The 16768-nt window shown below is 44.3% G+C and overlaps 1 protein-coding gene across 6 annotated transcripts in view; it reads left to right on the forward strand.

Moving 5' to 3' along the window:
• FAM81B (family with sequence similarity 81 member B) overlaps nucleotides 1–16768 on the forward strand; it is a 177568-nt gene that overhangs the window by 33492 nt on the left and 127308 nt on the right. For 4 of the 6 annotated variants that reach the window (XM_063964023.1, XM_063964024.1, XM_063964025.1 and 1 more), the window contains one exon: nucleotides 9400–9637. In XM_063964023.1, coding sequence (XP_063820093.1) covers nucleotides 9400–9637 — 238 coding nt within the window. Of the gene's footprint in view, nucleotides 1–6890; nucleotides 7294–9399; nucleotides 9638–16768 lie in introns of those variants that run through there. The other 2 variants (XM_063964027.1, XM_063964028.1) reach the window with 2 other exon arrangements.

Below are 16768 nucleotides of genomic sequence, written 5' to 3' on the forward strand. Positions count from 1 at the left end.
AGCAAATCCACTCTGCATGCAGGTGAGTTTACTACTTTCCCCCTAAGTCCCACGTTGCAGTGATCCTGTTGCCAGCAGGACTCACTGTAAAGAAAAAAACCTAAACTAAACTTTCTCTAAGCAGCTCTTTAGGAGAGCCACCTAGATTGCACCCTTCTCGTTCGGGCACAAAATCTAACTGGAGTCTGGAGGAGGGTCATAGGGGGAGGAGCCAGTGCACACCACCTGACCTAGTAAAGCTTTACTTTTTTGTGCCCTGTCTCCTGCGGAGCCGCTATCCCCCTTGGTCCTTTCAGGAACCCCAGCATCCACTTAGGACGATAGAGAAAGAGTGTTTAGTGCAGCCGCTCACCTTGTCAGCAATCGGCGTACGAGGTTACATCCACAAACTCTGGAGAAGATGATGTTCATCAAAATGAATTAATAATCAATTCCTCCGTGGAGACATTCACCAGCAGCAATTGCCTCCAGAATGTACACAGGGACCTGAGATGGTGGATTCCAGTGGGGACGAATTAATAATCTGTGAGGAGGAGGATGTACACAGTGAAAGGGGTGAGGAATCGGACGATGAGGAGGAGGTGGACATCTTGCCTCTGTAGAGCCAGTTTGTGCAAGGAGAGATTGATTGCTTCTTTTTTGGTGGGGGCCCAAACTAACCAGTCATTTCAGTCACAGTCGTGTGGCAGACCCTGTCGCTGAAATGATGGGTTTGTTAAAGTGTGCATGTCCTGTTTATACAACATAAGGGTGGGTGGGAGGGCCCAAGGACAATTCCATCTTGCACCTCTTTTTTCTTTCATTTATCTTTGCATCATGTGCTGTTTGGGGAGTATTTTTTAAATCTGCCATCCTGTCTGACACTGCAGTGCCACTCCTAGATGGGCCAGGTGTTTGTGTCGGCCACTTGGGTCGCTTAGCTTAGTCACACAGCTACCTCATTGCACCTCTTTTTTTCTTTGCATCATGGGGTAATTCTAAGTTGATCGCAGCAGGAATTTTTTTAGCAGTTGGGTAAAACCATGTGCACTGCAGGGGAGGCAGATATAACACTCATATCACCCTGAGCCAGAGGCGGATTTACTGCTAGGCAACGTAGGCATGAGCTTAGGGCCTGGCAAGTCCCAGGTGGCCCAGGCGGTGATGGAGCAGAGCTGCAAAGTGCCAGAGCACTTTTTCAAAATACATCTGAGCTGGTCAGTCCCAGCAGCTGACAGCACACACTGATTTGACAGCTGCCGCTGTGAGCCAGCCCCAGTGCACGGCCACAGTCTATGTAGTGCCTCTTTCTCTCCTGCACTGTGTTGTGCACGTGACAAGCACGGAGTGTAGGAGAGAGGAGCCCAGGTGACTGGGAAGTGCGCACTGCCCATTGGTGTTTCTATAATGGGTGCAATGTGTGTGGTGCACACAGGCTCCTGGGTCCATGGGGATGGGGAAAGCACACCGCACACACTGCACCCATATTTAATACGTACCTTTCCGAAGTCCAGTGTTGGGTGCTGTAATCAGGGCAAAAATTGCAGTCAAATGTGTAGTAGGCAAATGCCGGAGACTACTGCGCCGTGCAGAGGAGGGGGACCACCCGGAGGTGCAAACGTGCCCCTGGCACTGCCAAAGTGAGTCAAACAGTGAGTGCTGCCTTTAGTCTGTGTGTGGAGCAAAAGCGCTCCACAACCAATGTGTGTCAGTGAGGGGGTGTGTTATTGGGTTTGTCACTGGTAACAGATGGAGGATGTCAGCAGGGGAGGTGGGTGATGTCGGGTTGGGGAGGGGGGGTATGGGAGGTGAGGTGCCTGCCAGCGCAATATGCTCAGACACCAACATCCAGCAGTCGGGGGTGGAGTTGGGGGGGTGATGATTTGGCTTGGATCCTGTGATGTGTAAAAGTGGCTCTGCCTGGCGTAATATATATATTGGGCTGTATAGCCAAAAAAAAAGTAAGAATAACACTTAGGGCGCCTAGCAGCTGGAAATCAGGTGATCTAGTAAGAGGCTCTTCCTACCTCTACCACAAAACATGCACAAAAAACGATACAAGATACCACTTCACCAGTGCTTTGACAGTAGCTTATTGGCATAGCAGGTCCGATTTTCATAAACTGTCTACCCCTTCCTCCGTTGTATTGACACAAGTGTCTTACACACCAATATCACGTCAATCGGGAACCGGGGCATAAGAGAAATATAGAATAGTGTAATATGGTTTAAAAATTACACATTTAATACAACACATTAAAAATTACAAAAAAAGACATCCACAATGAGGCGATATACGGTGAATAGCAGTGTGATTAAGCAATTACCGCAGTGCTCCCGGATGCAGCTGCGGGCCCCTCCTGTATTCCAGTTCGTCTCCTTCACAGCCAGGCAAGTGTACATCCACCGTTACGCACCGGACACCGGTTTCTGAGCACCCACGCGTTCCAACTCTCCTCGGGTCTTTCTCAAGGCTAGCTTGTTTCAGTGCATGTTTCAGTCCACATGGTGGGAGTATTTAACTCCCATAGTCCTATCTGATTGGACCCGGCACATCTGATCCCTATACAGAGTAATTCTACATGTCCGTGATCCTGTGTGCCGAATTTCCGTTCACTAACTCCCGTTGCCATGGAAACCTGAGTATTTCCGGTCAGCTGATCTTATTCTTTCCAGAGAATTAGCTTCGTCATTACCATAGTGATCTAGTCTCCCTCAACATAGAGACCATAATACTTCCGGTCAGCTGTTCTCCTGACGCTCGGCACAGGGCGTTGCTATAGTGATTGAAAACATTCTTATCACACACATCGCTTCTCCCAAGCGCTTATAGATCTTAATCATTTAAATTACAAACAGGTTTCCATGCCGGGATATTAATTGACCTGATGTCATGATCTCACTATAAATAAGGAAACATAAATTAACAATATAAATACACATTTCTAAAAATATCAGATATTTATAAAATGGTGGATCCCCTTCACCAATATATTATAGAAACGACTTCACTTCGAAATCTGTATTCAGACCTCCTGGTTGCAATGTCCCTAGTTCGTAAATGGTCTTCATCTCAGTCTTTGTTAATTGGCTGGCTTGATCTCAACACCGCCAATGTCCCTAGACCCATTTAATATCCAAAAACCTTAAGATAGCAGTTGTCGAACAATTGTGCTTTTTACGGAAATGATTAGAGAGGGCATGAGTCTCAAGGCCCTTGCTAATGTTCCTTAGATGTTCACCAAGGCACACTTTACATGGCCTTGATGTTCTCCCTATGTAGAAAAAGTTGCATTCACGTACACAACATTTTTGGTGGCACATGTTATAAAATCCTTGATTGTAAACACATTATTAATTATGGTTACTTCACTGATTTTACTCTGGTTTTCATTTTCACTTCTTTACAGGCCAGACACGTCATGCATCTATAGAAGCCCTTTGATTTTATACCCCCACATTTTTCTGTAGGTTCGTATGCACTTCTTACCAGGCTATTGCTCGGGTTTGGAGCTTTTCTATAGACGCATTTCGGTTTCTCTGGTAATTTGCCACTCAACACTGGGTCCTTTTGCAAGATTCCCCAGTGTTTGGTGATCATTTTTTCTAGATGTTTGTATTGACTATTGAATGTAGTGATGAATTACCACTCAAACATATTTCTATCCTTATTTTTCTCTACTGATCCCTTTTCTTTTATTTGTAATAGTTTTTTTCTATCTACCATTTCTACATCTTTGATTGCCTTCTCTATTACATTTTCGTTATTCCCACAGGATAAATTTTTGTTTTGCATTTCTTTTGCTTGATTTTGATAGATATAATTCTTGGTATAGTTCCTTTTTGCCCATTTTATTTGGCCAGCAGGGATAGACTGCAACCAAGTTGGATGATGGCCACTATCTGCGATAATATAACTTGCCGAATCAGTGGCTTTGTGAAGTTTCTCGTATATATATTACCATCTTCAATATATAATGTAATGTCAAGAAGATTCAAATGACTCCTGCTATTGGTAAAAGAAAATTCTATATTTAAAGAATTACTATTCAGGTATTCACAGAAATCTTCTAGGGAGGCTTCACCCCTTGCCAAAAGAAGAGCACATCATCTATATAGCAAGACCAAGACACCAGGTTCACCCCAAATTGATGTTCATTCCAAATTTGCTCCTCCTCACAACTCCCCATGAACACATTGGCATAACTTGGGACAAACCTGGTGCCCATCGCTGTTCCCATGTTTTGCAAATAAAAATCTCTCTTAAAGGAGAAGTAGTTGTTTTGCAAAATAAACAAAACAGCCTCCAAAATGAAAGCCTGCAGATTTTTATCCATATTGCTATGTAGTAAAAATTCGCTGACAGCTTTTATACCTTCCTGGTGGTCTATTATGGTGTACAATGACTGGACATCGGCTGTCACCATTATCCAGTTATCCTGCCATTTTATACCCCCTAGTAGTCTTAAAACATCTGTGTATCCTTTAGATGCAATTTGTTGGTAAGGACCAGAGGCTGCAGATGAAAGTCCACAAATTCCGAGAGGTTGGCTGTTACCGAATCTATTCTGGATACTATCGGCTTCCCCGGTGGATTCACAGGGCCTTTGTGAATCTTGGGGAGGACATACAGCATCAGGATGACCGGTTCCTCATTTATTAAGAACTTCCGTTCATTGTTATCCAATACCCCTAAAGAAAAATATTTTCCTATATGACCCTTTAGTTTCTCCAAAGTTATACTTGTTGGGTCAGAATGTAATTTGTGGTATGTTGATCTATCTTCCACTTGTCGTATTACTTCCAACTCATATTTAGTTCTACCTAGAATAACCACGCCTCCCCCTTATCGGCATGTTTTACTATAATTTCCTCCATCCCTTTTAGATGTTTTAGTGCCTCTATTTCTTTGAATGTTAGGTTAGATTTCTTCTCCCAAACTTTCATCTTTTTGATGTCATCATGTACTAGGGTATAGAAGGTTTATATAAACCTTCCCTTTGCGTGTGTTGGGTAGAACACTGATTTAGGCCTGAAAGGGGTTTTATTAATTTATTCTTCTATTAGGGGTGTAGCTGTTTCTTTGCTAAGAAAAAATCTTTTTATGGTCAACTTCCTTATATATTTTTGTAAGTCCACGAATGTGGAAAATGTATTTATTGTATTAGCAGGGGCATATTTTAGGCCCTTCTCCAATACTGAAATTTCCTCCTTTGTCAATAAATGTGAACTTAAATTAACAATGTAGGCTTTACTTTTATCTTCAATAACATTTATAGGTCCCTCCTCCGTAACCTTTTTCTTTTTTAGATCTTTTCTAGAATGTTTATTCTTCAATCGAAATTTTTTTTTTTTTTTTTTTTCCTTTTTGCAGGCTTACCCCCCTCGTTCCCCTTTTTCGTTTGGGCATTATCTGTAGCGCCGTTGAATTTGATTCTGGCCTAAAAACGAAGGGCTTACACTCCTATTCAGCCGATAAAATCTATTTGTCTGTGAGTAGTTCCATCTTGGGGTTTCTGGATAATACTTCCTCCTATTCTTATATGGAACTTCTTCCCATTTCTGATCTGTTTCCTCCCCCCTTATTCTTCTATAGTCTATTCTGTATCTTTCATTCCTTAATTCGGGGTGATTTCTCTGATTTTCCTTGTTTTTATTCCATCTTTGATTCTCTCTATTTACCTTTTCTGAATTTCTATCTCTCCAAGTTAGAGGAGTTTGTTTTGGGGTTGAATATATATCATTCCTCCATCTTCCTTGCTTAATCAAATTACCTTTATTTTGCCCGGTTCTGGAGTTAATTGGAACTTCATCTTTTTCTTTTTCACCATCTTTTGTCTCTATATAGATGTTTCTTGAATTTTAAGATCCCTATTAAATGTCTTTGTTTTACGGTCCACTAATAATTTCAAATTTTTCTTTATACTCATTTCAATGTTTTTTTCTAGATCTTTATTTTCTTGCATATCCATAAATGGTATTGTTGTTTCTCTATATTTAACTATTTCTTCCTCTAATTTACTCAGTTCTTTCCTTCTATCTTCTATAATTAAAGTCATTAGAGAGTAGGAACATTCTTTTAAGATGTTCTCCCAACATTCCTTAAATGCCTCACTGGCTGTTGTAAAAGATGCTGTTTTGCCTTGGGAATGACCTTATGTGAAATATATCTCTCTAAGGTTTCTGTCTCCCACCATATCCTATTTTCCTTTAATATTACATTCTCTAATTTCCTCATTACATTACTTAAATGTTCATCAACAATATCCGGGGATTCCCCTTCATCTCTAAAAGCATGATCTAGGGTTAATTTTCTATTCTCTCTATATTTAAACATTATTGCAGCACCACGTGTAGTTCAAATGAAGAAAAACAACAATGTATAGCCAAAAAGAGTAAGAATAACACTTAGTGTGCCTAGCAGCTGGAAATCAGGGGATCTAGTAAGAGGCTCTTCCTACCTCCACCACAAAACATGAACAAAAAATGATACACGATGCAACCAGGAGGTCTGAGGTTTGAATATAGATTTCGAAGTGAAGTGGTTTATATAATATATTGGTGAAGGGGATCCACCATTTTATGAATATCTGATATTGTTTAAATTTTGTATTTATATTGTTAATTTATGTTTCCTTATTTATAGTGAGATCATGACATCAGGTCAATTAATATCCCGGCATGGAAACCTGTTTGTAATTTAAATGATTAAGATCTATAAGCGCATGGGAAAATGTGTGTGATAAGAATGTTTCCGATTACTATAGCAATGCCTTGTGCCATGCGTCAGGAGAACAGCTGACCGGAAGTATTATGGTCTCTATGTTGAGGGAGACTAGATCACTATGGTAACGACGAAGCTAATTCTCCGGAAAGAATAAGATCAGCCGACCGAAAATACTCAGGTTTCCATGGCAACGGGAGTTGGTGAACGGAAACCCGTCACACAGGATCACGGACATGTAGAATTACTCTGTATAGGGATCAGATGTGCCGGGTCCAATCGGATAGGACTATGGGAGTTAAATACTCCCACCATGTGGACTGCGACAAGCACGCTGAGCTAGCCTTGAGAAAGACCCGATAAGGGTCGGAACGCGTGGGTGCTCAAGAGACCGGTGTCCGGTGCGTGACGGTGGATGTACACTTGCATGGCGGTGAAGGAGACAAACTGAAATACAGGAGGGGCCCGCAGCTGTATCCGGGAGGACTCTTATATTCCCATGCCTTGAAGAAAGTTCTCACCTCCAGCCGATAATTGCTTACTCACACTGCTAGTCACCGGATATCGCCTCATTGTGGATGTCTTTTTATGTAATTTTTAATATGTTGTATTAAATGTGTAATTTTTAAACAGTATTACACTATTCTATATTTCTGTTATTCCCCGGTTCCCGATTGACGTGATATTGGTGTGTAATACAATGGAGGAAGGGGTAGACAGTTTATGAAAATCGGAGCTGCTATACCAATAAGCTACTGTCAAAGCGCTGGTGAAGAGGTATCTTGTATCGGTTTTTTGAGCATATAATGGGCTGTACATGGCATGATGTGTATAAATGGCTCCTCCTGGCATAATGTGTATAATGTGCTGTACCTGGCATAATGTGTATAATGGTGCTGTACCTGGCGTAATGTGTATAGAGGGCTGTACCTGGCGTAATGTGTATAATGGGCTGTACCTGGCGTAATAGACACTACTGTGCAGTGTAATTTAACTAACAGATGCTACTGTGTGGTGTATTGTGAATAACGGATGCTACTGTGCGGTATAATGTATATAACGGACACTACTGTGCAGTATAATGTGCATAATGGATGCTACTGTGCGCTATAATGTGAATAACGGACGCTACTGTGCGGTGTAATGTGAATAAGGACGCTACTGTGCGGTATCTGTATAACGGACGCTACTGTGTGGTGTAATATGAGTAACGGACGCTACTGTGCGGTATAATACTGTATGTATAATGAATGCTACTGTCTGGTATAATGTGTATAACATATGCTACTGTGTGGCGTAATTTAAACAATGAATGCTACTGTGCAGTATAATGTGTATAACGGATATGCTGCTGTGCGGTGTAATGTGTATAATGGACGCTACTGTGCGGTGTAATGTGACTAATGGACGCTACTGTGCAGTGTAATTTGACTAACGGATGCTGCTGTGCGGTATAATATGACTAACGAACGCTACTGTGCGGTGTAATGTGATTAACGGATGCTACTGTGCAGTGTAATTTGACTAACGGACGCTCCTGTGCGGTGTAATGTGACTTACGGATGCTCCTGTGCAGTGTCATGTGGGTAACTTAAGATACTGTGCGGTGTAATGTGGGTAACTTAAGCTACTGTGTGGTGTAATGTGAGTAACGGACACTACTGTACGGTGTAATGTGGGTAACGGAAGCTACTGTGCGGTGTAATGTGAGTAAAGGATGCTACTGTGCGGTGTAATGTGACTAATGCGTGAAAAGTGACCTGTTTGGGCACCCAAACGGCACTTTTTGCAATCGTGCCCAGCACTTTGTCGAGTTCAGCTGCTTTACGCAGCTAAACCCAACCTTTATGGGCGCAATCAGCATGAAAAACAGAAATAATTGAATTTCGCACCCTGCGATCTTCCGTCACTTTAGACAAGATAATCAACTGAATATCGCCCATAGTGTTATGGATTGTTTGAGGAAGGGGGACCCAGAATCGTGTCTTGCTTAGGACCCCATGAGGTCTAAATCCGCCTCTGCCCTGGGCATGTGATTCTAGGTCTTTTGTGTAAACATCAGCATCTATCGACATCATAACTAAGTAATAAGTTATGTTTTATATACCTTATCTTAATGTTCTCCCTGACACATTGCCAGCGGGTAAAAAAAGGTCTGGATGTTCCAGTTTCTCTCATTGCTCTTTCTAGCCTTAACCATGGTGGAAAGTGGAAACAAGCACAGAGGCCGGCAGGTGCCAGTTATGTTATTTCATCTTGAAATTCAAGCGCAGTCAGTTGTGTGCACTCTACTCATACTGCAGATAGGCCATGGGTAAGGTGTGCCAGCTATGCACACCTGTCACACCCAGTGCCCACTCTAATGACTGTGACTCATGGTTCCACTGCTGGATATATAGATATTAGACAGATATAGACAGACAGACAGACAGACAGACATAACATTACCTATATTTCACTGTTTATATATAATTAACTCTTCTAGCACAATTCCTTTGAATTAGAGCAGCAGAAGACCTAACAGTCCAGAGAAGATGATGGCTTTAAAGGCAGGACTGAGTATTTTCTTTCCAATGGGGCAATATCTTTTATGCAGATTCTTGGTTCTTACTATTGTATTAGATACATATGTGTGCTGATCTTTGTATGTGAGTGTTAACTATTAAATTAATATTATTATTATTTTTTTATTTCAGGGGACAATCTTTCTTACCAGCAATCCCAGCAAGTAGAGTAGGGGTCCTAGAAGACAGGGTATTTAACCAGGAAAAGACCACGACCATACTTCTAGACCAGGCCTTCAAGATAAAAGAGGATGTGTCCATGCTGCGAGGGAACCGCGGAACTCAATGGGATGTGATGGCTCAACGGCTGCTTGAAAATCACATGCAGACAATCACGCAAATAGTGAAGCAACTTAGCAAAGATATTGAGGTACAATAATGCAGCCCTGTTCTGAATTATATTAAAATGCAAATAGTTTATTCAGTAATTGCCACTGCCCAGTAACCATCACCTTAGAGGAGGTTAAAAAAGTTGTTTTAATGGGTTAAAAATTAAATGCAGCTTATGGGAATGCCTCCCTATAGTGCTAGTACATGGAAGCAGAATCAGATGTATTACTATAGCTAACTCACAGTCAACACATGATGCTTTAGTCTGACTATGCCTGGCCACATCCTACTCTTAAAGGGAATCTAATGTTGCAGTCACACACCTCTTTATTATCTAACCATGGGGTTCTCAACTCAAGTCCTCAAGTACCCCCAACAGGTTTTGTTGATTTCTTTAGACATGCACAGGTTCTGTAGGCATGCATATAGTCTATGGTGGGAACCTTGCAGTTTGTGGTAGACCACAGGGTTAATTAAGGTCTATCTTGTGGGTGACCTCAATTAACCCTGCGGTCTACCGCAGACTGCAAGGTTCCCTCCATAGAATATACTGGTGATTGCGGTTATAGCTTATATGCTCGGCCCGATTGACTGGCTGTGTGCTCCTGGCCTATCAAGAGAGCGCTATGACAAGGCGCTATCTGATTAGCTGGCGGATCCCCAAGTGACAGGAGTCACGAGGAGACCCACTATTCGGGAAAAGGGGATCCATGTGTGTACTGATAAAGCCTAATATTTATCTTATTGAACACAGTACGCTATTGGCGTATGGAATACCGTAAGGGTACGCACGTTGCGTATCTAACGCTTAGCCGTGGTCGAGACGCACGTTCGCTCACGGTTTAGAGCGTACAGGCAAGCACGCTATAGGCTGCCAACTAACGTAATGATACGCTATCAGCGTAGCGGATGCTAGGGACCACGAGGAGATCACAAGCGGTGCTGACGCTCACAGTGTTAAACCTTTTTAACTATACCATAAACAATGTACATATACTGTAAACCCTTGTGCAGTGATAAGATGTAAATGCAACACAGTGTAACCTTGTTAGTTTAAAAGCTGTATGAGCGTATGTGACGCTCAGAGAACCCCTTAGCAATATAATAAACAGTCAAATACCGGTCTAAGGGTCTAACGCCTTTTAAGGAAATGAATGAACGTTCAATTGCAAAAGAATAATACAATACAAGTTATACACTACCAAGATAACATAAAATACCTAACCAAGTAACTACACATAAAATACAATAAAGATACAATTACTTTAAAATAAGAATTTACTTACCGATAATTCTATTTCTCGGAGTCCGTAGTGGATGCTGGGGTTCCTGAAAGGACCATGGGGAATAGCGGCTCCGCAGGAGACAGGGCACAAAAGTAAAGCTTTCCGATCAGGTGGTGTGCACTGGCTCCTCCCCCTATGACCCTCCTCCAAGCCAGTTAGGTACTGTGCCCGGACGAGCGTACACAATAAGGGAGGAATTTTGAATCCCGGGTAAGACTCATACCAGCCACACCAATCACACCGTACAACTTGTGATCTAAACCCAGTTAACAGTATGATAACAGCGGAGCCTCTGAAAAGATGGCTCACAACAATAATAACCCGATTTTTGTAACTATGTACAAGTATTGCAGATAATCCGCACTTGGGATGGGCGCCCAGCATCCACTACGGACTCCGAGAAATAGAATTATCGGTAAGTAAATTCTTATTTTCTCTATCGTCCTAGTGGATGCTGGGGTTCCTGAAAGGACCATGGGGATTATACCAAAGCTCCCAAACGGGCGGGAGAGTGCGGATGACTCTGCAGCACCGAATGATAGAACTCCAGGTCCTCCTTAGCCAGGGTATCAAATTTGTAGAATTTAGCAAACGTGTTTGCCCCTGACCAAGTAGCTGCTCGGCAAAGTTGTAAAGCCGAGACCCCTCGGGCAGCCGCCCAAGATGAGCCCACCTTCCTTGTGGAATGGGCATTTACATATTTTGGCTGTGGCAGGCCTGCCACAGAATGTGCAAGCTGAATTGTATTACACATCCAACTAGCAATAGTCTGCTTAGAAGCAAGAGCACCCAGTTCGTTGGGTGCATACAGGATAACAGCAAGTCAGTTTTCCTGACTCCAGCCGTCCTGGAACACATTTTCAGGGCCCTGACAACATCCAGCAACTTGGAGTCCTCCAAGTCCCTAGTAGGTGCAAGGCACCCCAATAAGCTGGTTCAGGTGAAACACTGACACCACCTTAGGGAGAGAACTGGGGACGAGTCCGCAGCTCTGCCCTGTCCGAATGGACAAACAGATATGGGCTTTTTTGAGAAAAAACCACCAATTTGACACTCGCCTGGTCCAGGCCAGGGCCAAGAGCATGGTCACTTTTCATGTGAGATGCTTCAAATCCACAGATTTGACTGGTTTTAAACCAATGTGATTTGAGGAATCCCAGAACTACGTTGAGATCCCTCAGTGCCACTGGAGGCACAAAAGGGGGTTGTATATGCAATACTCCCTTGACAAACTTCTGGACTTCAGGAACTGAAGCCAATTCTTTCTGGAAGAAAATCGACAGGGCCGAAATTTGAACCTTAATGGACCCCAATTTGAGGCCCATAGACACTCCTGATTGCAGGAAATGCAGGAAACGACCGAGTTGAAATTTCTTTGTGGGGCCTTCCTGGCCTCACACCACGCCATATTTTCGCCACATGTGGTGATAATGTTGTGCGGTCACCTCCTTTCTGGCTTTGACCAGGGTAGGAATGACCTCTTCCGGAATGCCTTTTTCCCTTAGGATCCGGCTTTCCACCGCCATGCCGACAAACGCAGCTGCGGTAAGTCTTGGAACAGACATGGTACTTGCTGAAGCAAGTCCCTTCTTAGCGGCAGAGGCCATAAGACCTCTGTAAGCATCTCTTGAAGTTCCGGGTACCAAGTCCTTCTTGGCCAATCCGGAGCCATGAGTATAGTTCTTACTCCTCTACGTCTTATAATTCTCAGCACCTTAGGTATGAGAAGCAGAGGAGGGAACACATACACGACTGGTACACCCACGGTGTTACCAGAACGTCCACAGCTATTGCCTGAGGGTCTCTTGACCTGGCGCAATACCTGTCCCGTTTTTTGTTCAGACGGGACGTCATCATGTCCACCTTTGGTATTTCCCAACGGTTTACAATCATGTGGAAAAAACTTCCCGATGAAGTTTCCACTCTCCGGGTGGAGGTCGTGCCTGCTGAGGAAGTCTGCTTCCCAGTTTCCATTCCCGGGATGAAACACTGCTGACAGTGCTATCACATGATTTTCCGCCCAGCGAAAAGTCCTTGCAGTTTTTGCCATTGCCCTCCTGCTTCTTGTGTCGCCCTGTCTGTTTACGTGGGCGACTGCCGTGATGTTTTTCCCACTGGATCAATACCGGCTGACCTTGAAGCAGAGGTCTTGCTAAGCTTAGAGCATTATAAATTTACCCTTAGCTCCAGTATATTTATGTGGAGAAAAGTCTCCAGACTTGATCACACTCCCTGGAAATTTTTTCCTTGTGTGACTGCTCCCCAGCCTCTCGGGCTGGGCTCCGTGGTCACCAGCATCCAATCCTGAATGCCGAATCTGCGGCCCTCTAGAAGATGAGCACTCTATAACCACCACAGGAGAGACACCCTTGTCCTTGGATATAGGGTTATCCGCTGATGCATCTGAAGATGCGATCCGGACCATTTGTCCAGCAGATCCCACTGAAAAGTTCTTGCGTGAAATCTGTCGAATGGAATTGCTTCGTAGGAAGCCACCATTTTTACCAGGACCCTTGTGCAATGATGCACTGTTTTTAGGAGGTTCCTGACTAGCTCGGATAACTCCCTGGCTTTCTCTTCCGGGAGAAACACCTTTTTCTGGACTGTGTCCAGAATCATCCCTAGGCACAGCAGACGTGTCGTCGGGATCAGCTGCGATTTTGGAATATTTAGAATCCACCCGTGCTGTTGTAGCAGTATCCGAGATAGTGCTACTCCGACCTCCAACTGTTCCCTGGACTATGCCCTTATCAGGAGATCGTCCAAGTAAGGGATAATTAAGACGCCTTTTCTTCGAAGAAGAATCATCATTTCGGCCATTACCTTGGTAAAGACCCGGGGTGCCGTGGACAATCCAAACGGCAGCGTCTGAAACTGATAGTGACAGTTCTGCACCACGAACCTGAGGTACCCTTAGTGAGAAGGGCAAATTTGGGACATAGAGGTAAGCATCCCTGATGTCCCGGGACACTATATAGTCCCCTTCTTCCTGGTTCGTTATCACTGCTCTGAGTGACTCCATCTTGATTTGAACCTTTGTAAGTGTTCAAAAAAATTTTTTTAGAATAAGTCTCACCTAGCCTTCTGGCTTCAGTACCACAATATAGTGTGGAATAATACCCCTTTCTTGTAGTAGGAGGGGTAATTTAATTATCACCTGCTGGGAATACAGCTTGTGAATTTTTTCCCATACTGCCTCCTTGTCGGAGGGAGACCTTGGTAAAGCAGACTTCAGGAGCCTGCGAAGGGGAAACGTCTCGACATTCCAATCTGTACCCCTGGGATACTACTTGTAGGATCCAGGGGTCCTGTACGGTCTCAGCGCCATGCTGAGAACTTGTCAGAAGCGGTGGAACGCTTCTGTTCCTGGGAATGGGCTGCCTGCTGCAGTCTTCTTCCCTTTCCTCTATCCCTGGGCAGATATGATCTTATAGGGACGAAAGGATTGAGGCTGAAAAGACGGTGTCTTTTTCTGCAGAGATGTGACTTAGGGTAAAAACGGTGGATTTTCCAGCAGTTGCCGTGGCCACCAGGTCCGATGGACCGACCCCAAATAACTCCTTTATACGGCAATACACCTTTGTGCCGTTTGGAATCTGCATCACCTGACCACTGTCATGTCCATAAACATCTTCTGGCAGATATGGACATCGCACTTACTCTTGATGCCAGAGTGCAAATATCCCTCTGTGCATCTCGCATATATAGAAATGCATCCTTTAAATGCTCTATAGTCAATAAAATACTGTCCCTGTCAAGGGTATCAATATTTTTAGTCAGGGAATCCGACCAAGCCACCCCAGCTCTGCACATCCAGGCTGAGGCGATCGCTGGTCGCAGTATAACACCAGTATGTGTGTATATACTTTTTATGATATTTTCCAGCCTCCCGTCAGCTGGTCCTTGAGGACGGCCCTATCTATAGACGGTACCGCCACTTGTTTTGATAAGCGTGTGAGCGCCTTATCCACCCTAAGGGGTGTTTTCCAACGCGCCCTAACTTCTGGCGGGAAAGGGTATACCGCCCATAATTTTCTATCGGGGGGAACCCACGCATCATCACACACTTTATTTAATTTATCTGATTCAGGAAAAACTATGGTAGTTTTTTCACATCCCACATAATACCCTCTTTTGTGGTACTTGTAGTATCAGAAATATGTAACACCTCCTTCATTGCCTTTAACGTGTGGCCCTAATAAGGAATACGTTTGTTTATTCACCGTCGACACTGGATTCAGTGTCCCTGTCTGTGTCTGTGTCGACCGACTAAAGTAAACGGGCGTTTTAAAACCCCTGACGGTGTTTTTGAGACGTCTGGACCGGTACTAATTGTTTGTCGGCCGTCTCATGTCGTCAACCGACCTTGCAGCGTGTTGACATTATCACGTAATTCCCTAAATAAGCCATCCATTCCGGTGTCGACTCCCTAGAGAGTGACATCACCATTACAGGCAATTGCTCCGCCTCCTCACCAACATCGTCCTCCTACCTGTCGACACACACGTACCGACACACAGCACACACACAGGGAATGCTCTGATAGAGGACAGGACCCACTAGCCCTTTGGAGAGACAGAGGGAGAGTTTGCCAGCACACACCAAAAACGCTATAATTTTATATAGGGACAACCTTATATAAGTGTTTCTCCCTAATAGCATCTTTATATAGATATTTATATCGCCAATTTGTGCCCCCCCTCTCTGTTTAAACCCTGTTTCTGTAGTGCAGTGCAGGGGAGAGCCTGGGAGCCTTCTCTCCAGCCTTTCTGTGAGAGAAAATGGCGCTGTGTGCTGAGGAGATAGGCCCCGCCCCTTTTCCGGCGGCCTCGTCTCCCGCTCTTTAGTGAAGTTTGGCAGGGGTTAAATATCTCCATATAGCCTCTGGGGGCTATATGTGAGGTATTTTTAGCCAGTATATAGGTTTACATTTGCCTCCCAGGGCGCCCCCCCCCAGCGCCCTGCACCCTCAGTGACTGCGTGTGAAGTGTGCTGAGAGGAAAATGGCGCACAGCTGCAGTGCTGTGCGCTACCTTTAGAAGACTGCAAGGGTCTTCAGCCGCCGATTCTGGACCTCTTCTTACTTCAGCATCTGCAAGGGGGCCGGCGGCGCGGCTCCGGTGACCATCCAGGCTGTACCTGTGATCGTCCCTCTGGAGCTGATGTCCAGTAGCCAAGAAGCCAATCCATCCTGCACGCAGGTGAGTTCACTTCTTCTCCCCTCTGTCCCTCGTTGCAGTGATCCTGTTGCCAGCAGGACTCACTGTAAAATAAAAAACCTAAGCTAAACTTTCTCTAAGCAGCTCTTTAGGAGAGCCACCTAGAATTGCACCCTTCTCGGCCGGGCACAAAAATCTAACTGGCTTGGAGGAGGGTCATAGGGGGAGGAGCCAGTGCACACCACCTGATCGGAAAGCTTTACTTTTGTGCCCTGTCTCCTGCGGAGCCGCTATTCCCCATGGTCCTTTCAGGAACCCCAGCATCCACTAGGACGATAGAGAAAAGGGGGAAAGGGGAGAGAGAGAGAGAGAGAGAGATAGAGAACGAGAGAGAATGGCTTATAACAATAAAGACAATATGATTGCAGAGAAACTTACGCACAAAGTGAAACAATCGCATGCGCCTTCTGGATATCCAGCTCCCGATTATCAGCAATGAGAACCGTTGAAGAGAATAGAGAGCTGGCCCAGATCGGCTTGTACTTTTATACACTACACACAATACAGTACAATGGTCCCTATATTCTTATTGTTCATTGGACACAGGAATTCGTCTTCGCATTATAACAAAAGGTCATAGGTTGATTCATACAGGTGGGCTGTGACTATTTCCAACTGCTCAGGTGGGTGGGAAACTAGGTTTCCCGCCGCATGGATAATAAAGTG

Source organism: Pseudophryne corroboree, chromosome 1 (assembly GCF_028390025.1).
Source record: "Pseudophryne corroboree isolate aPseCor3 chromosome 1, aPseCor3.hap2, whole genome shotgun sequence".
Taxonomy (NCBI): Eukaryota; Metazoa; Chordata; class Amphibia; order Anura; family Myobatrachidae; genus Pseudophryne; species Pseudophryne corroboree.